Source organism: Hemitrygon akajei, chromosome 10 (genome assembly GCF_048418815.1).
Source record: "Hemitrygon akajei chromosome 10, sHemAka1.3, whole genome shotgun sequence".
In the NCBI taxonomy this organism is placed as follows: Eukaryota; Metazoa; Chordata; class Chondrichthyes; order Myliobatiformes; family Dasyatidae; genus Hemitrygon; species Hemitrygon akajei.
Genome location: NC_133133.1, coordinates 128,691,655 through 128,717,872, shown reverse-complemented (window position 1 = coordinate 128,717,872; position 26,218 = coordinate 128,691,655). Strand labels below are relative to the sequence as shown.

At 43.7% G+C, this 26,218-nt stretch overlaps 1 protein-coding gene across 4 annotated transcripts in view; it reads left to right on the top strand.

The window, feature by feature from the left end:
• The window catches only part of dgki (diacylglycerol kinase, iota), a 233,394-nt gene that overhangs the window by 186,772 nt on the left and 20,404 nt on the right, over positions 1-26,218 (top strand). For all 4 annotated transcript variants that reach the window (XM_073058951.1, XM_073058953.1, XM_073058952.1 and 1 more), the window contains 5 exons: positions 7,569-7,669; positions 10,536-10,615; positions 11,032-11,076; positions 19,071-19,140; positions 19,993-20,033. In XM_073058951.1, coding sequence (XP_072915052.1) covers positions 7,569-7,669; positions 10,536-10,615; positions 11,032-11,076; positions 19,071-19,140; positions 19,993-20,033 — 337 coding nt within the window. The remainder of the gene's footprint in view (positions 1-7,568; positions 7,670-10,535; positions 10,616-11,031; positions 11,077-19,070; positions 19,141-19,992; positions 20,034-26,218) is intronic.

Sequence of the window (26,218 nt, the reverse complement as noted above, 5' to 3'; positions counted from 1 at the left end):
GGAAACCAACACTCCGTGAATGTGTGACCCAATAATGTATTTGTGTTGGTGATTACGAATACTGTTTTCTATATTGATGATGGTCATTTTCACAATTAGATTGGATTGGCTTTCTTTGTCATATGTACATTGAAACACCGTGAAATGGGTCATTTTGCATCAATGCCCAGCACAGTCCAAGGGTTGCGCATGGGGCAGTCATCAAGTGTCAGTGCTTCTGGTGCCACACTGCCTGCCCACAACTTACTGTACAATGTGGGAGGAAACCCATATAGTCACAGAGAGAACATTCAAATTCCCTTAGACAGCAGCAGGGATCAAACCCCGATCAGTGACCATATAAAAGTGGTTGTGCCTGTTTACGAGGGGTGATTGTTAAATTCATGGCCTGAGGTAGAAGGAGATGAGTTATACAGCTCTCGTTACATGCACATGCAGGTCAACTCTTTGAGTGATTATGCAGAAGTTTGAAGTTAATAACTCATCTCCTTCTACCTTAGGCCACGAACTTATCAATCACCCCGATGAGTTATTAACTTCAAACTTTCTGCATAATCACTCAAAGAGTTGAACTGCACGTGCATGTAACGAGAGCTGTATAACTCATCTCCTTCTATTTTAGACCACAAACTTATCAATCACCCCTGCTGTGGACACTTTCTGGAGGTCCAAGATCCATATGCTCCACAACCGCTGGACTAGGTTAATAAATGTAATAGGATTTCTAAAATTGACTCCTTCTACCTTAGGCCACAAACTTATCAATCACCCCTCGTACACAAGGAGTTGGGTAACTATAAGCAGTGTTGCAATACTAATTTACTAAGATTTGCTGTCCAGCAACATAACTTATCTCCTCTTCCATCGTATTATTTTAACCGTTTGTTAATAATAGGAACTTTGTAGAAAGTTTCTGAACCTGAGTGTATATCTGTGTGCCACCATCACAAAGCAGTTAGCATGATGCTATTATAGCTCGGGAGTTCAATTCTCATGTCATCTGTAAGGAGTCTGTACATCTTCTCTGTGGAATGGGTGGGCTTTCTTCAGGTCCTCCAATCTCCAAAGACATACCAGTTAGCTGGTTAATTGGTCATTGTAAATAATCTCGTAATTAGGCTAGGGTTAAATCAGGTATTCCTGGGCAATGAGGCTCGTAGGGCTAGGAGAGTCTATTCTGTGCTGTATCACTAAATAAAATATATACCTCTCAGTGCTGGGAAGTATCTTCCAAAAGTTAAATATGTAGAACCAACTCATTAGTCTGAATTTGTTTAAGGCTGAATTAAGTCAGCGGTGCATCAGGTAGAATTAGATTATGCTGTTATTAACGCGTTGGTGAATTTAGTTAAACACATCTTAGAGTTACTGAGTCCCAATGACTTTAACAAAACGTGAATTATACAATTTGCACTGTTGTAAATGTTCGGACATGACATCTGAAATCTATTCCATAGACTTTATCCCGGAACAATTGACCCTCACTACCCCCATGGTCGAACTCCACAGTTGTAAGCCATTCTCCCTGGCATCTGATTCGGAACATATTTGCTGCCTTTCCCAGTGGCCCTGCTCACCCTACACTCCAGCGACTGTCGATTACTACAGTAATTTAGCGAGGTAAAGGGCTGCAGGAGGAGAGTGAACTGGAGGAGAAAGGGAAGGAGATGTGGAACATTCTGGCTTCTGCCCTCTTCCTTCCCAGTCCTGATGAGGGATCTCACCCCATTTCCCTTCATAGGTGCTGCCTGACTGCTGAGTTCCCTCGGCATTTTGTGTGTGATGTTTACTAACACAGCTCCAGGCTAGATACCTGAAGGTAAAACCATTTAACTTTGGGCACCAGTTTTCGTTACACCGACAGGATTTCCAGTCCACAGTTTATACCCCAGCTGCCCTGATCTGCGACCACTATAACACAAAACCACCCATGTCCTAAATGGACAATGAATCCTCACTGTCATTTTCCACTTGCTTTTTAAACTAATTATATAATTTATTTTTAATATATTTTCTTATTTTAATTTACAGCTTTATTTATTATCATGTACCGCAATGAACTGCTGCCACAAAACTACAAATTTCACAATGTACGGGCATGCCCGTGATATTAAACCTGATTCTGATTTTACCCCTTGCTCTGTCCCCCGCTGATCTGCTCTCTCTGTGCCATTCTTGACCTTGATCCCTCCTACTTCCAAGCGCCAGTCTTTCCTACCTGCAGTCCCTGCCAGTACCCCTGCATTCCTGCCAGTCCTACTGTCCGTACCAGCTTCAGCCAAGAAAGAATACTTTGTTCCTCCCTCCCCAAACACTCCCATTTCCCGTTTCACTCCTCATACGACTCCAGCATCTTGAGTACACCTATGGCAGCCATCGCGGCACAGGGGAGAAAAGTTTTGAGTATAGGGCCTAGGCCTCCAGCTGAGCCCCTGTGTTGGTGCCCATGTGCTGTGGCCTCCCAGCCCACCTAGAGCCAGTTAGTCTTAGGGCTGTGCTGCACAAATTCAGGCCCTTTAGTCCACCATCTCCCCACTGACCATCAGGCACCCATTCACATGAATCCTACTGTGACCCATGTTTACTCTTCACACATTCCATTATTACCTCAAAAAGCGCAAGAGATTCTACCGATGCTGGAAATGCAAAACAGCATACAAAATGCTGGAGAAACACAGAGGGTTTGGCTGCATTTCTGGAGGGGAATAAATATTCAATGTTTCAGGCAGGGACACTTCAGGAATGACCCGGTGAAGGGTTTCAACCCCAAAGTATTGTTTATAAACCTCCAGAGATTCTGCCTAACTTGCTGAGTTCCATTAATACCTTCCCCCCCCCCCAATCCAGATTTTCCCACTCACCTATACGTTAGGGTTTTGGGATGTGGGAGGAGGACGGTCCGCCTTGGGAGGGTGGGGGGGCTCCATGCAATGACAGGGGGAATGGGCAAACTCCACAAAAGGCCAGGACTGAAACCAGATCCCAGGTTCGAGTAGCTGTGGGGGAAGGGGCAGGCGTTCTCTGTTGCAGTGTCACCTCCTTTTTACCTGCCTCTGATGCTGCTCTCTGCATGTCCTTCTGCATTCTTCATCGATCTCAGTTTCTGCACTTGTCCAAGCCTAAGGTTACAGATTGTGCTGGAGGGGTTTTCTGCCACTGCTGAAGGTCCTCGATATCTCATGGGTGCCCTGTTCTGCAATGTCACCTCTGATCTGAGTGTGTTGAAATTAGCAGAGTGACGGTGTCACATAACAAAGTGGGAGGGGTGTGGCGTAGTGGACCGTGAGGAAAGTCATCAAAGCTTTCAGCAGGATCTGGACAGACTGGGAAAATGTGCTGAAATGGCAGATGGAATTTATTATTATTACTTTATTGTCGCCAAACAATTGATACTAGAGCGTACAATCATCACAGCGATATTTGATTCTGTGCTTCGTGCTCCCTGGAGTACAAATCAATAGTAAATATAATAAAAAAATTTAATTATAAATCATAAATAAAAAATAGAAAAGGGAAAGTAAGGTGGTGCAAAAAAACCCCGAGAGACAGGTCCGGACATTTGGAAGGTACGGCCCAGATCCGGGTCAGGATCCGTTCAGCTGTCTTATCACAGTTGGAAAGAAGCTGTTCCCAAATCTGGCCGTACGAATCTTCATGCTCCTGAGCCTTCTCCCAGAGGGAAGAGGGACAAAAAGTGTGTTGGCTGGGTCGGTCGTGTCCTTGATTATCCTGGCAGCACTGCTCCGACAGCGTGCGGTGTAAAGTGAGTCCAAGGATGGAAGATTAGTTTGTGCAGACAAATATGAGGTGTTGCATTTTGGCAGGGCAAACCAGGGTAGGACTTACACCATGAACGGTAGGGCACTGAGGAGTGTCCAGTAGAACAAAGGGATCTGGGAATACAGGCCCATAATTCATTGAAAGTGGTGTCACAGGTAGATAGGGTCCTAAAGAAAGCCTTTGGCAGAATGGTCTTTTTAAGTTAGGGTATTGAATACTGGAGTTTAGATGATATATTGATGCTGTATAAGACATTACTGAGGCTAAAGCTGGAGTATTGTGTACAGTACTGGTCACCTATCTACAGGAAAGATATCAATAAGATTGAAAGAGTGCAGAGGAAATCTGCAAGGATGTTGCTGGATCTTGAGGACCTGAGTTTCAGGGAAAGGTTGAATAGGTTGGGACTTATTCCCTGGAGCGCAGGAAAATGAGGGGAGATCTTATAAAGGATATGTTCAGTGTAAAAGCATACAGGCCTTTTGACCTCAGGTTGGGTGAAACTAGAACTAGAGGTCAGAGGTTTAGGGTGAAAGGTGAAATATCACAGGGGAATCTGAGGGGCATTTTCTTTGCTCAAAGGGTAGTGCAAGTGTGGAACGAGATGCCAACAGAAGTGTTGGATGTAACATTTAAAAGAAGCTTAGGTAAGTACATAAACGGCAGGGGTATGGAGGGCTCTGGTCCAGATATGGGTCAATGGAAATAGGCTGAGTAATAGTTCAGCATGGACTAGATGGGCTGAAGGGCCTGTTTCTGCGCTGTAGTGCTCCACGACACTATTGCTGCACAACTCCTCCAGGCTTGTTGTGAAAGCATCTCAATTGTTCTCATCTGCACGGTCTAGGATGGATGGATGTTTGGAACTCTCAATCCCTCAAGCAACACCAGATAACACACTCTATTCCTGCTCTCTCTCTCCTTGTGACTGACGTCCCCCTGCCTAATTTAAGAGCCATGGGGTAATGGTGTAGCTCGATGAAACTCTGGTTAGATCACGCTTAGAATACTGTGTTCAATTCTGGTCACCTCGCTATAGGAAGGATTTGGAAGTTTTGGAGAGGGTGCTGAGGAGATTTACCAAGATGCTGCTTAGATAAGTGAGCATGTCTTATGAGGAGAGTTTGAGTGAGCTAAGGCTTTTTTCTTTGGTGTGAAGGAGGGTGAGAGAGCTGGCTTGACAGAAGTGCATAAAATGATAAGAGGCATATATAGAGTGGACCCCAGAGACTTTTTCCCAGGATGGAAATGACTGATACAAGAGTATAATTTTCAGGCGATCGGAGAAATGTATGGGGGAAATGTCAGCAGTAGGCTTTGTTACCCAGAGTGTGGCATTTGTATGGAATGCCAGGGGTGTAGATTGGACTTTGTCAATGCTGCTAGGGGTGTGGTAGAAGCAGATACGTTAGGGACATTTTAAGAGACTGTCAAATAAGGACATAGATGAAAAAATAAACGTAGGGCTATTTGGCAGGGAATGGTTAGATTGATCTTGGAGTAGGATAAAAGGTCAGCACAACATTGTGGGCTGAAGGGCCTGTACAGCATTGTCGCGATTCTGATTTACCTGGTCTAGCAGTCACCTTGACATGTCCAGTAGAGTCATGAGCTGTCTTCCATGAGAGCATGGAGGTGTGGGAACCACCCTAACACTGGTTCCTGTGTCTCTTTAGTCAATTTCACCAGCTTTATGGGAAAACTGGATGAGGATGACTGCTAAACTGCACTGAGGTAGCTCACAGAGATACAGCACTGAAACAGGCCCTTTGGCCCACTCAGTCTGTACTGGCCATCAGTCACCAATTTACAGTGCCCTTCATTCTTGCAGTTTAGCTAATGGCATTTTGTCCCCATGGAGTTCACAGATCACTACCAAAAAATGTGAGATTCAGAATGAAAATTCACTTCTATGGAATTTGCATGAAGAATAAATGAACGCAGAGCGTAAACAAAGGGCTGAACTTATTCACCAAGAACGATGATCACAGGCTGTCAACCTACATTGAGAGGCTGCTTATGGGATTTACTTTGGAAACTGATCTCCCATTGAAACTTGTATGTAATACTTTGTCAAGAAATGTAACATCCATTTTCTTGTTAATTAAAGCAACAACCCTTCCTCTGCTGCCTACAGTACAATCAGATTTCTGATAACCAGAGACAACACACCCACAGAGGCATTACTGTTGTAAGAAAGCCTTCCCATGGGAACTGTCTTTCTGTAACACAAATCTTTCTTGCCATTGAATCAATAGCAAGAAGGGTTTGTGTTACAGAAAGACACAAAAGAGACTGTTTTCTACAACACAACCCCTCCATAATGTACTCTGTACACTAATCTGACACTAATCCTTTTTTCTATTCAACACACTCTCCCCAGAAGCTGCCACTCACCTACAAACACAGAGATATCGTGCTAAAGTAGGTGGAAATCCACTTTCTAGGTAGATTTTGGAAAGACTATAAGACATGGGAGCAGAATTAGGCCATTCAACCCATCAAGTCTGCTCCACCATTTGATTGTGGCTGATTTATTATCCCTCACAACCCCATTTTCTTACCTTCCCGCCTTTGGTGACCTTACTAATCAAGAATCTATGAACCTCCATCTTAAATGTACCCAATGACTTGGCCTCTGCAGCCGTCTGTGGCAATGAATTCTGTATATTCACCACACTATGACTAAAGAAATTCCTCCTCAACTTGGTTCTAAAGGAACATTCTGCTATTCTAAGGCTGTGCCTTCTGGTTATAGACTCTCCCACCTGAACTCTTTCCACTGTCCTCCTTCACTCTAACAGAACTTGTTGAATATTGAAAGGCCTTGATAGAGTAGGCGTGTAGAGGTTACTTCCATTAGTGAGAGAGTCTGGGTTGAGAGGAAAGTTAAATCAGCCATGATTGAGTGGCCAATCAGGCTCAATGGGCCGAATGGCCTAATTTTGCTCCTGTGTCTTATGGTCCTATTGGTGCAGGGATATGAGAATATGGTAGGATCTAGTGGAGTCAGCAAAAGGGTCTGTGTGTTGGAGGAGGAGAGGGTTAAGGTGAGAGGAGGATTTGAGAGCAGGGGAAAGAGACCAGAGGTGAGGAGCTGGATTTGGTAGGATATGGGTGAGAACTCAAGAGGATTCAGATGGAGAGAAGCAGAGGGTCTGGAAGAGGGGAGAGGTGGAGTGTGGGTCTGTTGGAGAACAGGGAGACTCCAGGTATGGCACACAGAGGGTCTGGTAGAGGGTGGGAGTGTAGGTTGTGGCAGATCTCCCAACAATCAAAGATACCACCAACAAATGTTTGAGTGGACAGCTATTGATCTTCTAGCTTTGAGAGAGCTGCACTTAAAGGGAATAGGTGGGTCTGGTACAAATATAAACAAGGACTTTTACCAGTGATGCACCATCAATAACTCTCGGAGACGTGAGGCGAGATATAGGCTTTTATGGGCTGGAAGAAAGAACAAGCAGCAATTGACCACCGCACTACATCCTGGAGACTGAGGCCGGGGCTGTGTCTCCAATCGCCTTTATACCGGGGTCCGTGGGAGGAGCCACAGGAGCAGTCAGCGGGGGTGGGGGCGGGCGTGTCCAGACAGGTATATATAGTTCACCACAACCAGGCTTGTTCATAAGGCATTTACACTAAAGTGTGTGCATGTGAGTAAAGCATTGTTGCCACAGTCCTCTCCACGGCCATTTTATTGTCTGGAATTCTTTGATGGACAACTCTAACCGTCACCGTTTCTGACCGTGGCAAAAGCTGCCGTTCTCACTCTCTGTCTTTTGCAGCCCGCACACTGTCCCGGGTCGGCTGAGGATGCGAGTGAACAGGATCAGCCTCCAGGACTATGAGAGCATGCAGTACACCAAGCAGAGGCTGCAAGAGACTTGTGAGTAGCAACAGAAACACTGTGGGTGGTCGTTTCTGAGCTCAGTGGGCAGGAAGACAGTGGTACACCAGTCAATCTCCCCTACCAATATGACCTTGCACCAGTTCACAAGAACATGAAAATTAGGGGCAGTAGCAAGCAATTTGATCCTCCAAGACTGCTCCACCATTTATCATGATTAATGCTGATCTTCCATCCCAATGTCACTTCTACCACTATCTTTAGATCCCTCAATTCCTTTGGTGTTTTGAATGCATCAGAGTCAGGTTTATTGGCCCTGTCATTAGTCATGAAATTTCTTGTCTGGCAACAGTATAGTGCAGGATAACAAATTGCTATAAAAATTAAATAATGTAAAAGAGAAATAGTGAATTAGTGCTCATGGGTTCATGGACCATTCAGTAATCTGATGGTGGAGGGGAAGAAGTCATTCCTAAAATGTTGAGTGTGGGTCTTCAGGCTCCTGTACCTCCGCCGTGATGCTAGTGATGAGAAGAAGGCATGTTTTTGATGAAAAGGGTCCTTCATGATGGATACCACCTTCTTGTGGCACTGTCTTTTGATGTCCTTGATGGTGGGGAGACGTACTCGTGATCGAGCTGGCTGCAGCCTCATTCGATCTTGTGCATTAGAGTCTCCACACTAGACAGCGATGCGACCACTCAGAATGCTCTCCACCATACATCTGTGTAAATTTGCCGGTGTCTTTGGTGACGTATTTACTGAATTCAATAATTTGAGCTGCCAGGGTAAAGAATTCCGGAAGTGCCAAAGCTAACAAATTTGACAAAGTATTGTTTTATTATTGTCACATGTACCAAGATACAGTGAAAGGCATATCTTGCATACTGTTCATACAGATCAAATCAATACACAGTGCACTGAGGTAGAGCAAGGTAAAACAGTAGCAGTGCAAAATGAAGTATAAAAGGCACTAAAAAAAAGTGCAGTTAAACGATAAAGTGGAGGATCTCAGTGAGGTAGATTGAGAGCCCAAGAGACCATCTTATCATACAAAAAGTCCATTCAAGAGTCTGATAACAGTGGGATAGAAGTTGTCCTTAAGCCTGTTGTACATGCTTTTCAATTATTTGTATCTTCTGCTTGATGGGATAGGGAAGAAAAGAGAATGTCCAGGCAGGAGTCTTTGATTATGCTGGCTGCTTTACTGAGGCAGTGAGAAGCATAGACAATAAAGGAAAACTAGTTCCTGTGATGGGCTGAGCTGTGTCCACAACTCTTTGCAGTTTCTTGAAGTCTCATGCAGAGCAATTACCATACCAAGCTGTCATGGAACCAGACAAAATGCTTTCTATGGTGATTCTATATAAGTTGTTAAGATGGGGATATGCGGAATTTCTTTAGCCTCCTGAGGAAGTTGAAGTGTTGTTAGTAATAATAAACCTGAGTCTGATTCAGATCCATTTTTTGAAACTGTACATGTTCACTTTTACATTTTTGCTCAAATGCACATGGATACCACCAACATCTCTCAAGACTGTGAGATCAGGCAGTGCGTATGCTTCCTTTTTAAAAAAATTACCTTAGAATATATTTCTTGATCAATCCAAGACTGGTAACTTAGTTTATTTGATGTAGCTAAATATGCTTTTTATAAACAACAGAAATAGCAGTGAAAACTTTGTTGAAATCACAGGAAAATAACAGAGTCAGTTCTACTTGCTGGTTGAATTAAATTACAGTGGGTTAACATTGGTTCAACTGTGATGATTTGATGACAACTTGTCACCATTAGGGGCTATCAATAAGTGGAACATTGACAAGTTATCAAGGTCCTGTTGATTCTGGTAAGATTGTAATTCCAAAGTTTCTTTGGAAGTCAAGAATGAGGTATAAACTTGGTGGTTAAGGCCATTTATTTAGTCTTACAAGAACCAGGAGAGAAAACTTTTTTAAAAAAACAAAGAAGTTGTGGTTGTCCTCTACTAAAGACTGGACTCAGTGATTCCCAACCTGAGGTACACGAACCCTTTGCTCAGTGTCTATGTCATAAAAAAGGTTGGGAACCCCTGGACTAGAGAGATAACAAGACACTCCAGTGATAAGAAATAACCTATGAAATAGTCAGGTTCAGCAGCTTGGCACAAAATGCAGAAAAGCTTCTAGAAAGATACAGAATTAGCTCGGCTACAATTACTGAAATCTCTCTGAACAATTACACGCAACAGGTGATGATATAAAAATATAAACAAGCATAGGAAACTTAAACTGGAAAAAATAGTTCTTCTATAACTACTCTATACCCTAATCTGAGTTATAGGGAAAGGTCAGGACTTTATTCCCTGGAGTGTTGGAGAATGAGGGGCGATTTGATAGGGATATACAAAATGATGAGGGGTATAGATAGGGTAAATGGGAGCAGGCTTTCTCCACTGAGGTTGGGTGAGACTAGAACTGGAGGTCATGGGTTAAGGGTAAAAGGTGAAATGTTTAAGGGGGATATGATGGTGATGACATTGAGCAATGAGCTGCCAGTGGAAGTGGTGGATGAGGGATCAATTTCAGCAGTTTAGACAAGTTTGGGTAAATACATAGATGGGAGGGGTATGATGGGCTATGGCCCAGGTGCAGATCAATGGAACTAGGCAGAATAATAGTGTAGCATGGACTGGATGGTCTGAATGGCCTGTTTCTGTGATGCAGTGTTCTATGACTCTATGGGGTTCTAATCGGACAGACCTAAGGGTTGGGGAATGTACTCAGATTGTCTGCATGAACAATTACTTCAGTATGCAGCGTCTCTATAAAAGTGCTTCCATGTACTCTTCACAGAATACTATTATCCTCCCAGAGTTTAATGGAAAGTCCCAGGGAATGTAATAATGCTTTCATTTTCTTTCTTCAGCAATTCCGCTGGGAATTATCGTCATCCATGGAGACTGTGATCTGGAGACATGCCGCAAGTACATCGACCGGCTGCAGGAGGTAAGAGCTTTCTGCTGACACCAGCGGGAGAGCACCACATTCCCTCCCATTCTTCTTGTTGGGAGAGATATGACAAGAATAGTCTTTGTGAAATGATCAAGAATTTCAACCTTTGATTGGAATTCTCCCACTAACTGCGTTTGCTGTGGTCCCCACTGATTCCAAGCCAGTCCTGGAACCACCCTGTCTTGGTTGACTGGCTTAGTCCCAGCAGGAGGTGGAACCTTCGAAGGTAGAGCTACCAGTCATGTGTGGAGGGTTTGCTAATGGGGAGGTTGGCAGTGGATCATGACTTGTTATCATTGCATGATAACATTACTAATTAATGGTTTCAGAACTCAGACACTTCAGGGAATGTGGTTTTCCAGATAATAAGATGAGAAATGATTGGTAATGATATTTATCTTTTCTGCCAGGACTTTTATCCATTAATGTCAGATGGACATCAGTTTCATTACCAGGTAAGATTGTTTCCTGTGGTTGTTCTGGCTGCCTGAGGGATTATTTACTGCTGGTGAACTTTTGATCTCTTGTACAGAGGCAAAGTTCTGTGTATGCTGGAAATCCAAAATAAAACCAGAATGCTGAAGGTTCTCAGCAGGTCTGGCAGTGTCTGCAGAGAGAAAATCAGGGGAAGTAAGCTGTTAAAAGCCTTCAAACTGATCTTAAATATCTCTGATAGCCTTAGTGCAGACTTGACTTGTTGAGCCAAGCAAGGCCGTGACTTGTTGAATGGGCTGTTTCTGAGTTGTCTGATTCTATGATATTAAAAGCCCTTTAGCTAATGTAAGTCGTGATGGAAACATAAACACAGAAACTGACCCTTATAACCCACTTCATCCATGCTGACGGTGATGTCTGTCTGTGCTACTCTCTTTTGTCCACATTGGGCGTGTAGTCCTCTCCAACTTTCCTGTCCAAAGGCCTTTTAGGCTTTGTATTTGTATCTTCCTCTGCCGCCTCTTCTGGTAGATCGTTCCATATAACCACCACTCTCTCCACAGATCTCCGTTACATTTCTCCCCTCTCACCGTAACTCTGTGCCCTCTGTTTCTGACTTCCTATGCTATCCATGGCCCTCATAGTTTTATGGTCTCTTCTCAACGTCCAACGAGAGTAAACCCAGTCTATCCAACCTCACCTTATAGCTAAAGCCCTGCATTTCAGGCATCACCCAGACAAAACTCTAATGCACTCTCCCCATTGCTAACATTTCTTTCCTGTATTAGAATGACTCAAATTGTACATGATATCTAACCAATCTTTTGTACATTCTCATGAAATCCCAACTCTTATACTCAAACCCTCCATCTATGAAGTCAAATATATGAAATGCCTTTTTGATCACCCTATGAAACCATGTCTCCATTTCAAGTGAACACTGGACTTGCACCCCAAGGTATCTACAGACATCAGCTTTCCCAAGGGCCCTATGTTCTATTCGAGTTGACCTCACATTCTCAAGACTAAATTCCATCTGCCACCACTCTGCCCAACTTTCCAGCTGATCTTATGTCCCACTATATCTTTATACAACTTTCTTCACTATCTAAAGAAAGTTGTATCAAACACTACTTTTCGTGTTGTCTGCAACCTTACTAATCAGACCATCTATATTCTCATTCATTATATAGAACCATAGAACATTACACTGCAGAAACAGGCCTTTTAGCCCTTCTGGTGTGCGCATTGGGAAAAAGATACCGACTGCCTACTCTATCTATGACATTTAAGAAACTCTTAGATAGGCACATGGATGATAGAAAAATGGAGAGCTTGTGGGAAGGAAGTGTTGCATTGATCTGGGAGTAGGTTGAACGGTTGGAACATCCTGGTGAACTGAAGGGCCTGCACTGTGCTGTACTGTACTGTACTGTGCTGTTCTATGTGCTGAATGTCCAGTCTTCATTTTCCTACATTTATAAACCACAAGGCATAGAAGAAGGATTAGGCCATTTGGCCCATCGAGTCAATAATGGCTGATCCTTTTTTTCCCCCCTCCTCAGCCCCACTCACCGGCCTTCTCCCTGTAACCTTTGTTCAATAATCTAACAATCTCTCTCTTAAACACACCCAACAACCTGGCTTCCACAGTTGCCTGTGGTAACAAATTCTACAAATTCATCATCCTGTGGGTAAAGAAATTCCTCTGCATCTCTGTTTTAAATGGACTCCCCTCTATCCTGAGGCTGTGCCCGCTTGTCCTAGTCTCCCCCGCCATGGGAAGCATCCTTTCCACATCTACTCTGTCTAGGCCTTTTAACATTCGAAAGGTTTCAATGAGATCCCCTGTCATCCTTCTAAATTCCATAGAGTACAGGCCCAAAGCCAATAAACGTCCCTTTTCACTCCCAGAATCATCCTTGTGAACCTCCTCTGAACTCTCTCCAATGCCAGCACATCTTTTCTTAGATAAAGAGCCCAAAACTCTTTACAATTCTCAAGGTGAGGCCTCACCAGTGCCTTATAAAACCTCAGTATCATATCCCTTCCCTTATATTCTAGACCTCTTGAAATGAATGCTAACATTGCATTTGCCTTCCTCACCACCAACTCTACCTGCAAGTTAAACTTTAGGATAGATAGATAGATAGATACTTTATTCATCCCCATGGGGAAATTCAACTTTTTTTCCAATGTCCCATACACTTGTTGTAGCAAAACTAATTACATACAATACTTAACTCAGTAAAAAATATGATATGCATCTAAATCACTATCTCAAAAAGCATTAATAATAGCTTTTAAAAAGTTCTTAAGTCCTGGCGGTAGAATTGTAAAGCCTAATGGCATTGGGGAGTATTGACCTCTTCATCCTGTCTGAGGAGCATTGCATCGATAGTAACCTGTCGCTGAAACTGCTTCTCTGTCTCTGGATGGTGCTATGTAGAGGATGTTCAGAGTTATCCATAATTGACCGTAGCCTACTCAGCGCCCTTCGCTCAGCTACCGATGTTAAACTCTCCAGTACTTTGCCCACGACAGAGCCCGCCTTCCTTACCAGCTTATTAAGACGTGAGGCGTCCCTCTTCTTAATGCTTCCTCCCCAACACGCCACCACAAAGAAGAGGGCGCTCTCCACAACTGACCTATAGAACATCTTCAGCATCTCACTACAGACATTGAATGACGCCAACCTTCTTAGGAAGTACAGTCGACTCTGTGCCTTCCTGCACAAGGCATCTGTGTTGGCAGTCCAGTCTAGCTTCTCGTCTAACTGTACTCCCAGATACTTGTAGGTCTTAACCTGCTCCACACATTCTCCATTAATGATCACTGGCTCCATATGAGGCCTAGATCTCCTAAAGTCCACCACCATCTCCTTGGTCTTGGTGATATTGAGACACAGGTAGTTTGAGTTGCACCATATCACAAAGTCCTGTATCAGTTTCCTATACTCCTCCTCCTGTCCATTCCTGACACACCCCACTATGGCCGTGTCATCAGCGAACTTCTGCACAATTCTGCACAAGGATTCCCAAGACCCTTTGCATCTCAGATTTCTGGATTTTCTCCCTGTTTAGAAAATAGTCTACATATTTATTTCTTCTACCAAAATGCATGACCATGCATTTCCAGTTTTGTATTTCATTTGCTTCTTTCCTGTCCATTCTCCTAATCTGTCTAAGTCTTTCTGCAGCCTTCCTGTTCCTTGAACATTACTTTCCCCTCCACCAATCTTTGTATCATCTGCAAACTTGACAACAAAGTGATCTATTCTGTCATCTAAATCATTTATATACAGCATAAAAAGAAGTGGTCCCAACACTAACTCCTTCGTAACACCACTAGTCACTGGCAGCCAACTGGAAAGGAATCTTTTATTCCCACTTGCTGCCTCCTACTAATCATCCAATGCTCTAACCATGCTAGTAACTTTCCTGTAATACCCTGGGCTGTTAATTTGATAAGCAGCCTTATGTGTGGCACCTTGTCAAAGGCCTTTTGAAAATACAAATGTACAACATCCATCTCATCCCCTTTATCTATCCTACGTGTATCTCCTCAAAAAGTTCCATCAGGTTCGTCAGGCAAGGTTTTCCCTTAAACCATGCTGACTTTGTCCTATCTTGTCCTGTGTCACCAAGTACTCCATAACCTTAACAATTGATTCCAACATCTTTCTAACCAATGAGGTCAAGCTAACTAGTCTATAGTTTCCTTTCTGCTACCTCCTTTCTTAAAGAGTGGAATGACATTTGCAATTTTCCTGTCCTCTGGAACGTTGCCAGAGTCCAATGATTCTTGAAAGAATGAATCATTACTAATGCCTCCATAATCTCTACCATTACCTCTTTCAGAACCCTAGGGTGCTGTTCATCTGTTCTGGGTGATTTATGTACTTTTAGGTCTGTCAGCTTTTTGAGCACCTTCTCCCTTGTAAAAGTAATCACACTCACTTCTCTTCCCTCACACTCTTCAACATCTGGCACACTACTAGTGTCTTCCACAGTGAAGACTGATGCAAAATACTCATTTAGTTCATCTGCCATCTCCTTGTCCTCTGTTAATATTTCTCTGGCCTAATTTTCTAGCAGTCCTATATCCACTTCTATCTGTCTTTTATTTTTTATATACTTGAAAAAGCTTTTTCTATCCACCTTGATATCGTTTGCAAGCTTGCTTTCATAGTCCATCTTTTCCCTCCTAATGATTCCTTTAGTTGCTCTCTTTAAGTTTTTAAAAGCTTTCTAATCCTCTGTCTTCTCACTAATTTTTGCTGTGTTGTATGCCCTTTCTTTTGCTTTTACATTAGCTTTGATTTCCCTTGTCAGCCGTGGTTGTACTATTTTACCATTTGAGTATTTCATTGTCTTTGGAATACATCTGTCCTGCACCTTCCTCATTTTTCCTAGAAACTCACACCATTGCTGCTCTGCTGTCATCCCTGCCAGCAGCTCCTTCCAATTTACTTTATAGACGCACATTGGATCACATCATGGCCTGGTATGGAAATAGCAATGCCCAAGAACGGAAAAGCCTACAGTCCAGTCCATCACAGGAAAAGCCCTCCCCACCACTGAATACAATTGCAAGCAGCGCTGTCACAAGGAAGCAGGACCCATCATTGAGTACTCCCACCTCCAAGCCATACTTTCTTCTTGCAGCAGCCATCAGGAAGGAAGTACAGAAGCCTTCGATCCCACATCATCAGGTTCAGGAACAGTTATTACCCCACAACCATCAGGCTCCTGAACCAGCATGGATAACTTATGTCACCCTAACAACACACACAAAATGCTGGTGGAACGCAGCAGGCCAGGCAGTATCTATAGGGAGAAGCACTGCTGCCGTTTCGGACTGAGACCCTTCGTCAGGACCCTAACTCTCACCCTAACTCTGAACTGATTCCACAACCTATGGACTCACTATCAAGCACTCTACAACTCAATTTCTCAGTATTATTTATCTATCTATTTATTATTATTATTATTATCAATTTATTTTTTCTCTGCTCAAGTTGGTAAAAACCTGAGGTGTAGGTGTAGCCAGGCACATTTCTCAATTGCTAGGAACTTTCTGACTATTCTAGTGGTGTTTAAAATGGTGGCCTTCTGGAGATCTACATAAATATCGCTGTGTAGGTCTAATTGTTTAATGCTTTTGTGTAGTGACTTCGGGATGATACCAGTTGTAGATATTACTATTGGGACAATGTATACTGCAAATACTGAAGAAGGGTCCCCGAAACATCGACAGTTTACTCTTTTCCTTAGATGCTGCCGTCATGACCTGTTGAGTTCTTCCAGCTTTTTGTGTGTGTTGCAATGTATACCATGTTCATGTCTTTTAATTTCCTCTTCTAATTCAGCATATTTCTGATGGTTTTCACTTATTGATTTCTGTGTGTAATGTGTTTGGAATGGATATACCTATTAAGTAAGTTGTTCTTGCTTGTTCATCCTGTAGTATTATATCCGGATGATTATTATGGATTGTCCTATCTGTAATAATGGATCGATCATAATGTAATTTGTAGAACTTTGATTCTAAAACTGGATCAGGCTTGTGTTTATAGTAAGATATGGTGTCTTTTCTGCATTTGTATTTTAAAGCAAGGCTTTGGTGAATGTTGTTTGCCACATGATTGTCCCCGTGTAAGTGATCAGATTGAGTCAAACTGCTGCAGGATCCTAGAATGGGTTGGATTGTTTCTGGTTTCTCTTGGTATTTTCTGCATTTATTGACATGGATTAAGTGGACTTAATTATGTTTTTTTGATCTTTTTTTGTGTTAACCACCTCGTTGTGTATTGGTCCTGTAGTGCCGCAAGGACCCCCCCCCCCCCCCCGTCCCCTGTTTCAGGGAAGAGGTCTCCAACTCTGAGCCAGGCATTTGATGCTTCCTTGTTGTCATCTAGTCTACTCAGATCGTGGGGATGTCTTCCATGGAGGGTCACGCACTTCCAATGGTTATTTTTTTCTTCTGTAGTGATAATTTCTTCATTTTTTCTGTGTTATGCTTTCATTTAAGTATGTATTTCTTATCAGAATTACATATGTTTACATGGAGTGCTGAATCTTCAGAAGTTTTATCTGACTGTTGTGTGAATTTTTTATGTCTGTTATTTGTCTTTCCTCCTCTGTCCTAGGTAGTGTTAATCTAAGTATGGTCTAGTACATTGTGTTTTCCAAAATTTGTCATTAATCATAATAAGAATTATTATTATTATCATATTTTTGCATTTGCAAAGTTTGTCTTTAGCACATTGGTTGTCAGTCTGTGTAGTTTTTTATTGACTCTTCTGCATTTCTTTGTTCAACTCTAAGTGTGTGCAAGAAAATTATTCTCAGGGTAGTAGATATATAGATATATATGTATAGTGACATATACATAATTCGTTAATAAATTTACTTTGACTTTGAACCATATAAAATCATGAGGAGTGTAGATGAGGTGGATTGCCGCTGTCTTTTCCCCAGAATGGTGGAGTCCAAAACCAGAGGGTGCGGGTAAAGTGGAGAGAGTGGTGCAGGTATTTAAAGGGGAACAGAGAGGCATCATTTCACATGCTGGGTAGTAAGTATACTGTACAGGTACAAGTTGCTAGTGAAAGAACAATGTCTAAAATATATTTGGGCAGGTATGTGGATAGAAAAGATTGAGAGTGATATGAGACAAATGCAGGCAATTGGGACCAGCTCAGATAAGCAAATTAGTTAGCATTGGCGAGTCGGGCTGATGGGCCTTATTGCGTGATAGTTAAGTGTGGTAAGAAGTGCCTTGTGAGGGTGCTGCTGTTCTCCTGCCCTCTCCAATGGGCTTCCGTCTGCTTAGGATGGAGACTTGGCCTTTCCCCACCTCCTCTCAACTACTCCTTTTCTGCTCCGTTCAGTCATGGGCAGAATCTTCAGGTCAATGGGCACCTTATTTTTTTTTTTCTTCATTAAGCTTCCGAGCTCACCCCCAGCAAAGTTTCCACAGACCTGGTACAACAGAGCAGGCTGCCAGTGCAAAACACACACAAAACCCTGGAGGAATTCAGCAGATTAGACAGTGTCTACCGAGGGGAATAAACAGTCAACATTTCAGGCCAAAACCCTTTATCAGGACTAGAAAGTAAGGGCCATGACTCAGCCATGTCAGAATGGGAATGAGAAGTCGTCCATGTCTGTCCATGAATGAAGCCAATCTCCCGTTGGAGGAGCAACTGGGTCGCTTCTAACCTGGACATGAACATCGATTTCTCCAAATTCTGATACTTCTTCCTCCCCACTTCACTCTTTTTCTATTCCCCATTCTGGTTCCCCGCTCAGCCATTGCCTTCTCACCAGCCCATCACCTCCCTCTGGTTCCCCTTGTGCTTCCCTTTCTTCCATGGTCCACTGTTCTCTCCTATTAAATTCCTTCTTCTTCAGCCCTTCACCTCTTCCATCTATCACCTCCCAGCATCTCACTTCATTCCCCCACCCACCTTCCTCCTCACCTACCACCTTCCCCTCCCCCCACCTTCTCATTCTGGCTTCTGCCCCCTTCATTTCCAATCCCAGTGAGGGTCTCAGCCTGAAACATTGGTACTGCCTGACCTCCTACCACTGGGATTTACAGTGAAACTGACCACTCCTACCACTGGGATCTACAGTGAAACTGACCACTCCTACCACTGGAATTTACAGTAAAACTGACCACTCCTACCACTGGGATCTACAGTGAAACCCACCACTCCTGACCCTGGGATTTACAGTGAAACTGACCACTCCTACCACTGGGATCTACAGTAGAACCCACCACTCCTACCACTGGGATTTACAGTGAAACCCACCACTCCTGACCCTGGGATTTACAGTGAAACTGACCACTCCTACCACTGGGATCTACAGTGGAACCCACCACTCCTACCACTGGGACTTACAGTGGAACCCACTGCTCCTGACCCTGGGATTTACAGTGGAATCCACTGGTCCCTTTGTTGTTTGTACATCCTAACTCATGTGCCATTGTTCTTCATTTTCAGGACAGTGAGTCTTCCCAGCGGCAGATGTTGTCTTCTCAGAATCTTTCTTCCAAATGGTGCTTCCTCGACTGTGAGTACCTGCAAATGTTCATTATTAGAAATGTTACTTTTTCATCATTCTGTCTGTAAGTGCCCTACAACCAAGAAAGGTCCTATACATTAACCAGCAGCAACATACCCATTTACAAGTTGGCTTTGAACTGGCATAATGAATGTTTACATTATTTTGCTTCTGTGCTGTTTTCAATATTAATCTGCTCCTGAGGATTACAGTGACAGAGTCATAGAACACTACAGCACAGAGTTGGGTACTTTGGCCCATCTAAATGGTGCCAAACTATTATTCTGCCCAGTCCCATCGAGCTGAACCTGGACCTTAGCCCTCCATACTCCTCCCAGCCATGTGTCTATCCAAATCAGTTGTAAATGTTGAAATTGAACCTGCATTCACCACTTCCACTGGCAGCTTGTCCACCCTCACACCACTCTCTGAGTGAAGAAGTTCCCCCTTTCACCATTAAACCATGACCTCTAGTTCTAGTCTCACCCAAGCTCAGTGGTAAAAGCCTACTTGCATTTACCCTATCTATACCCCTCATAATTTTGTACACCTCTATCAAATCTCCCCTCCTTCTCTTACACTCTAGGGAATGAAGTCCCAAACTATTCAACCTTTCCCCATAACTCAGGTCCTCAGCTGGTGTAGCCATCAACACTAACTGCCGTGCTCTATTCAGTACTGTATCCCAGCATCCAGGTGAGAACATCACTAACCCCAAAACTGCTTTCCAATGGTTATTGTCCTTCTGCTCCTTTTGTCTTAACCTCACTCACTTGTAAAGCTGCCCCCATTCTCCTAGAGCGAAGTCACTTCTATCCCTGTGGCCTCAGCTTAACCTTCTATGGCTCTTTCTCTCTGCAGCAACTTCTTTGGATCGATTCTATCGCATTGACAGAGCCCAGGTAGGACAATGTGAATCCTTATCATTCAAAGCAATCTCACCTCGCCCATCAGGGTAGGAAGAAATAACTTTATAAGCATCAGGGATCAGCTTTATTCGCCGTATACGTTGATACGTATTAGCAATTTCTTGTGGTGTGTAGTTCAGAGTATGACATGAAACAAAAAACAACTTTAAACAAATAATAAAGAATAAAGAATTATATAAAAAGTGAAGTTAGAGGTTAAAGTAAAGTTATGGAATAATATATATATAAATACCAGCATGTATTTACAATGTAAACAGCATTATAAATAGTGGTTTAAAGTGTTTACAGAGCAGTGCAGTGACAGAGTTAATAGACAAAGGACTGAAAGGAGGGCTGACGAGAATGGTTGATCAGATTAACAGCCTGAGGTGAGAACCTTTTAAGATGGCATAAAGTTTTTGTTTTAATAGCCCTATAATAATTTCCAGAAGTGTCTTTTGGGAAAAAGTCAGTTTTCAGGTGGGTAGTATCCATTTGGGGAAATGTTTGGGTCATTGAACATAGCTCGTGCCTGGTGGTCAAGGATCTGTGTACAACAGCTTATCCCCTGTTTACACTTACAACACCAAGTTGTATTTATGTACCTTTGGTTCTAGAAAACATTGCACAAAAGGCAGGGTCTGTGCTGGTAGCGTGGTGGTATCTGAACAAGAGGTTCCAGGTTCAAATCTGGCTGCCTCCTTGCACGCTTTCCATCCATGTTGGGTTGAGCATTGAGCTAACAACTCAGCATCATAAAACAGACAAAGGCTAAAGAAACGGCAAGGTAGCCAGCCATTGTGCCAAACAAGGTGTGGGGAGAAACTAACTAGCCTAGCAGAAGGAGGAGAAATGCCGTGACAAAGTGGCTCATCATAAGGATGGTGTTAAAGCAGGAGGGGTGAGGAGATCTGTGAGAAATGGAGGTTAAAGGCTGCATTTCAATTTCCTGATAAGCCAGGAATAGTTTGGTGTTGGGTAAGTTTTGGTAGAGTGGAGGGTGATGGGATAGGGCATGTTGAGGAACTGGATGAAGACCCGGAATATTTCTGCCACACATTTACTGGATGTCAGTGTGTGGGTGGAGAAGGGTAGCAATGATGATTTGTCATTTTCCCAGCTAATGGGAAGCAGAGAGTTTCTTTAGCAGGAGATTACTAGAGAGGTGAACAGCAGGAGTGTGTTCCAATACTCCTTATCAAAGGTCAATGTGGCGTTCACCTACACTCTGATGGCTCCGTTATCTCTAGAACATCACTGCTATGCTGCTTGACCTGTCTACATGCCCTGACACACACACACACATCCCTTCTTCACACTCTCACTCCCATTGTTACCACAGGGACTCAGTGTCATCGTTCTGTAGCTACCAAGTGGTCACCGCCTAGCTATCTGACATTGAATGCCAATCTCTCTCATCAGTCTTGTCCCACGCCTGCGGGTAGACAGCATAGAAAACCTGGCAGAGGCAGGCGGGCAGCCAGAAGTGGCTTTCAAACAATCTGACGTCCTACAGCTGGTAGGTGAGGAAAGAACAGGAAAGTAAATAGAAGGGTATGAATACAGAATCGGAATCAGGCTTGTATCAGAAACATACTGCACGTCAGGAAATTTGTTGTTTTGCACAGCAGTACATAAAAAATTATTTTAAATGGCAATAAATAAATAAGTAGTGCAAGAGAGGAATAGTGAGGTAGTGTTCTTTGTTTCATGGGCCAACTAGATATCTGATGGTGGACAGGAAGAAGCCGTTCCAAAAATGGTGAGTGTGAGTCTTCCCACTCCTGTACCTCCTCCCTCATGGTAGTAATGAGAAGAGTGGTTAGGGCTTCATTGATGGGTGCTGCCTGGCGAAGATGTACTTGATGGTGGGGAGATCTTTGGTATACAGATAGGAAAGGTGCAGGGGTTACAGGCCAAACGCAGGCAAGTGAGACTAGTTGAGGTAGGCAACTTGATCAGCATGTACGAGTTGGGCTGAAGGGTTGGTTTCCATGCTGGGTTATTCAATGACTCAATCTGCGGAGGAGATAGATCTGGTCTGTGGAGATAAGGAAAGGTGGGGGGGCATTGCTCAGCCAGCTCCATCACGGGCACTAGCCTCCCCACCAACATGGACATTTTCCAAAGGCAGCATCCATCATTAATGGCCCTCACCATCCAGGACATGCCCTCTTCTCATTTCTACCCTTTCTACAGAAGCCTGGAGACCCACATTCAATGTTTCAGGAACAGCTTCTTCCCCTCCACCTTCAGATTTCTGAATAGTCCATGAACACCACCTCAGAATATTGTTCTCTTTTTTTCGCTAATGATTTATTTTTATATCTCTTATTGTGACTTATGGTAATATTTTATATCTGCTGCCACAAAATAACAGATTTCATGACAGACTGTGGTAATAAAGCTGACTGTGATTCAGATGCCCCGGAGACATTATTTCCTCACATAACCACAGTGTCCAAAATCAATCATGTGCTCAATGACAATCTTAAACATTCCCACCTTCTCAGCCCAGTCTGCGCTTTGAGTCTCCCACAGACGTATCTCTTGTCCTGCGGTTCGTGCTCTTGCAATTCCCCCCTCAGAAGGGGAAAGCCCTGTGGTGGAATTCCTGCCAGCCACGTGCCCATTCAAGGTGGCTGGGGTCTTGTCAGAGTCCGTGACCTACAGCTCGACTCAGACTACGTTTCTTCGCGGCGGTGGGTACTCGCCGAGCGGCCTGTGTTTCAGGATCCCCAGGTACAGCCTGGAAGATGTGCGCCTTCAAGGTGCAGCCCTGTGGACGACCTGAATCCTCGTCAGTGTCGGTGACTGAAACGTCGAGACAGCAGTGTGCGCTACTGACAAAAGAAGGCCCTCAGGTCAGGGGGAACTCAAATGCAGATTGTGACATCGAAACGGTGAGCTGTTAATCTCCCACTCGCCTGTGGCAGGAAAGGTACCTCTCTGTCCCTCATTAGTGAGAAAGAGAGTGTGTCTGAGATGTCAGAGAGTTGGGATGGACAGTAGTTTTTGGTAGAATCTGGATCATGATGGCTGCGGGTTTTTATGGCTTGCATGGTGGATGGTGGGCGTTGATGCTTCTGCTGGAGCAAGGTGGAAGGGAGGGGTGATACTTTTGCTACTGATCGTGTGTGGCAGGGGCTTTGAGCTTCTAATGGTCCCTGTAATTCATTCTTTGGGGCTTTCCCTTCTGGATCGTGCATGTCTGTGAAGTGTAATATGTTGACTGTATACATTCTCTGTCAAGTCAAGTCACTTTTATTGTCATTTCGACAATAACTGCTGGTACAGTACATAGTAAAAACGAGACACCGTTTAAATTGAATTGATGTTAAATTGAATGATTCGGACACTATTCTTCTGTGTCACAAGTGCAACAGATTTTGTCTGTCGACTCACACATCTCAAGTGAGTAACTGGGGTGATGAAGACAGTAGGAAATGTCCAGCTTGACAGGACCAGCAGTGGGCGGGGTGGCTTGGGTGCAGGAGCATGGGAAGTGATGGATTAGTAAGTATCAGTCTCAGATTTATTATCACTGAGATACAGTATTTTGTGAAATTTGTGTTTTGTGGCAGGCGTACAGTGCAACACATAAAAAATTACTATGAACTACAAAAAAATAAATAGTGCAAAGGGGAACAATGAGGTAGTGCTCACGGGTTCATGGACTGTTCCCCTGCTCGTTGAGGGGAGGAGGCTGTTCCTAAATTATTGAGTGTAGTTCTCCAGGCTCCTCTACCTCCACCCTGATATAATGAGAAGAGGACGTGTCCCAGAAGGTGAGGTTCCTTAATGATGGATGAGGTACCACCTGTTGAAGATGTCCTCAATGGTCTGGAGGGTTGTTCCTGTGATGGAGCTGGCTGAATCTACAAACCTCTGCAGCTTCTTGTGGTCCTGTGTGTTGGAGGCTCCGTTTAAGGCAGTTAGACGGCTCTCTACCATAGATCTGTAGAAATTTACAAGAGTCTTTGATATACCAAATCTCTTCATACTCCTAACAAAGTAGAGCCACTACCATGCCTTCTTTGTAATTGCATCAATGTGTTGGGTTTACACAGGGATTGGAGGATCCCGTTGTAGTCATGGCCGGTTTGATGGTGTGTTGGTGCCCCTGTCCATGAGATGCATTCGTGGAGCATGAAGAATGACATTCACACAAGTTCATTCAGAAAAGCAACAAAGCCTTACACACCGTGATACCTGCTAAGCCCAGCCTCAGCCCTTCAGAACCTCACTAACTGCAGGAAAACACTTGGCAGCTCATTGCTGGTGGATATGATGGATATTCACTTTCCAGGGCACACGGGGCTTATTGCTAACCTCAGCTTTCCAGCACAGCAATTTCACCTTTCAAAGATCAAAGAATCATTTTTGATCAAGTTAAACTTCTAACCAATACTCTTTGCTCAGTCTCTTGTCATAAACACGTGAGTAGTGAGGTTCTCAAAGACCATGGAACATCAGTAGGAACAGTGGGGTCTCCTTTAGTTTAATTTAACATTGCATTCACCTGACCTGACAAATGTACTTGAAAAACATCACATGCAGATGATGTCAACTAGTAGCAAAACAAAGTTTCAAAGGTACATTTAATGTCGGAGAAATGTATACAGTATACATCCTGAAATGTTTTTTCTTCGCAACCATCCACGAAAACAGAGGAATGCCCCAAAGAATGAACGACAGTTAAATGTCAGAACCCCAAAGTTCCCCCAGCTCCCCACCCTCCCGCACGCAAGTGGCAGCAAGCACCGAACTTCCCTCCCCCCACCAGCAAAAAAAAGAATCGGCACCACCACCGAGCACTCAAGCGTGAGCAAAGCAACAGCAAAGACACAGACTTGCAGTTACCCCAAAGACTTCGCGTTTCACCCCCTATTCGACATACCACAGGTTCTCTCTCTCCCTAATAAGGGCGAAAGCATTGTCTCTGTTTCACAGCGACAGGGGAGACATAACAAACAGTCCATTGGTTTATGATGTTAAAAGTTTGTTGCGTCACTTTTTCCGAGCTCTGTGCCCAAAGATCTCAGGTCTCCGGGCACACAGCCAGAGATCTTCCAGCTCCCACCACACACCGGTCCGGACACTGACCTTCGATCCGCCTGTCTCCAGAACCCTGAGATCCTAGGGCTCCAAAGGCAAGTCGAACTCTTAGGCCCTTGGCGTGTCAGATAATGGCCCATTGTGAAACCACGAGAGCGGGTCCCATTCCCGCAAAGAACCGAAGTCAACATGTAACTCCAGGGCAGGGTCTTTAAAAGAACCCTGAAAGGGAAGAATAGAGATATTGAAGATAGAAATAAAGCTGTTTCTGAAGATGCAAGCAAAGGATTCACCATTTAGCGCCATCTTTCTAACAGTAGAAATGTTAGAAAACACCCGGGATTGTTTGGAATGAGAGGGTGGAATGACAGAAACATGGGGTGCAGAAAGAAGACCTCAGCCTTCGGTTTCTGTGACGGACAACTTGTTAGTTTGAAAGTTGTTTGTATATCCTTTTAGTTTGTAAGAATATTACCTGTGTTTGGAAATCTTCTGTAGTTTAGACATCTTTTGTAATTTGAAAATCTCATGTAAGTTAGAAATTTTCTGTGAGTTTCAAGTCTATGTCAAGAATTATTCTGCTAAATTAAACGTGTATCACTAAAAATAAAAAAAAAAACCACTGTGGTTAAACTACTTCAGTAGCTGGAAGTATCTACTCCTTGGTAAGGAGGATCCAGCACTCAGAGAGTGATTATCGACAGTGAGAACTCATTGCGGAGATTAAACAGTAAACTCATCTTGAAGTGTGGGTTGAAGCAGAATAATCTCCCTAAAGTCAGTGCACTTGTAAATGCCTACGTATATTAGCCAAGGTTAGAGCTTGTGGACAGTGGCTCAGTGTCATCATGTGGAGGAGTTCCTAGGATTTAGATGCAAGGGTACCTCTCTCCCGTTAGCCCACATTTGCTGCGTGAAACCCCAGTGACACTGGTGAAGGTGGTGCAATCTACAGAAAGACCCTCACTGACTCCAAAGAACAAGACCTTCTCAGTGGTCAAGTAAAGAGACCTGGAATGCCTGCATCTAGACTTAAATCCAGGGGCAGGGGCTGAAGACCGGGGGGTGGATGTGAGCTCGAATTAGGAATGAGGTTCATGTCACCGTTGAAGGCTTCATCC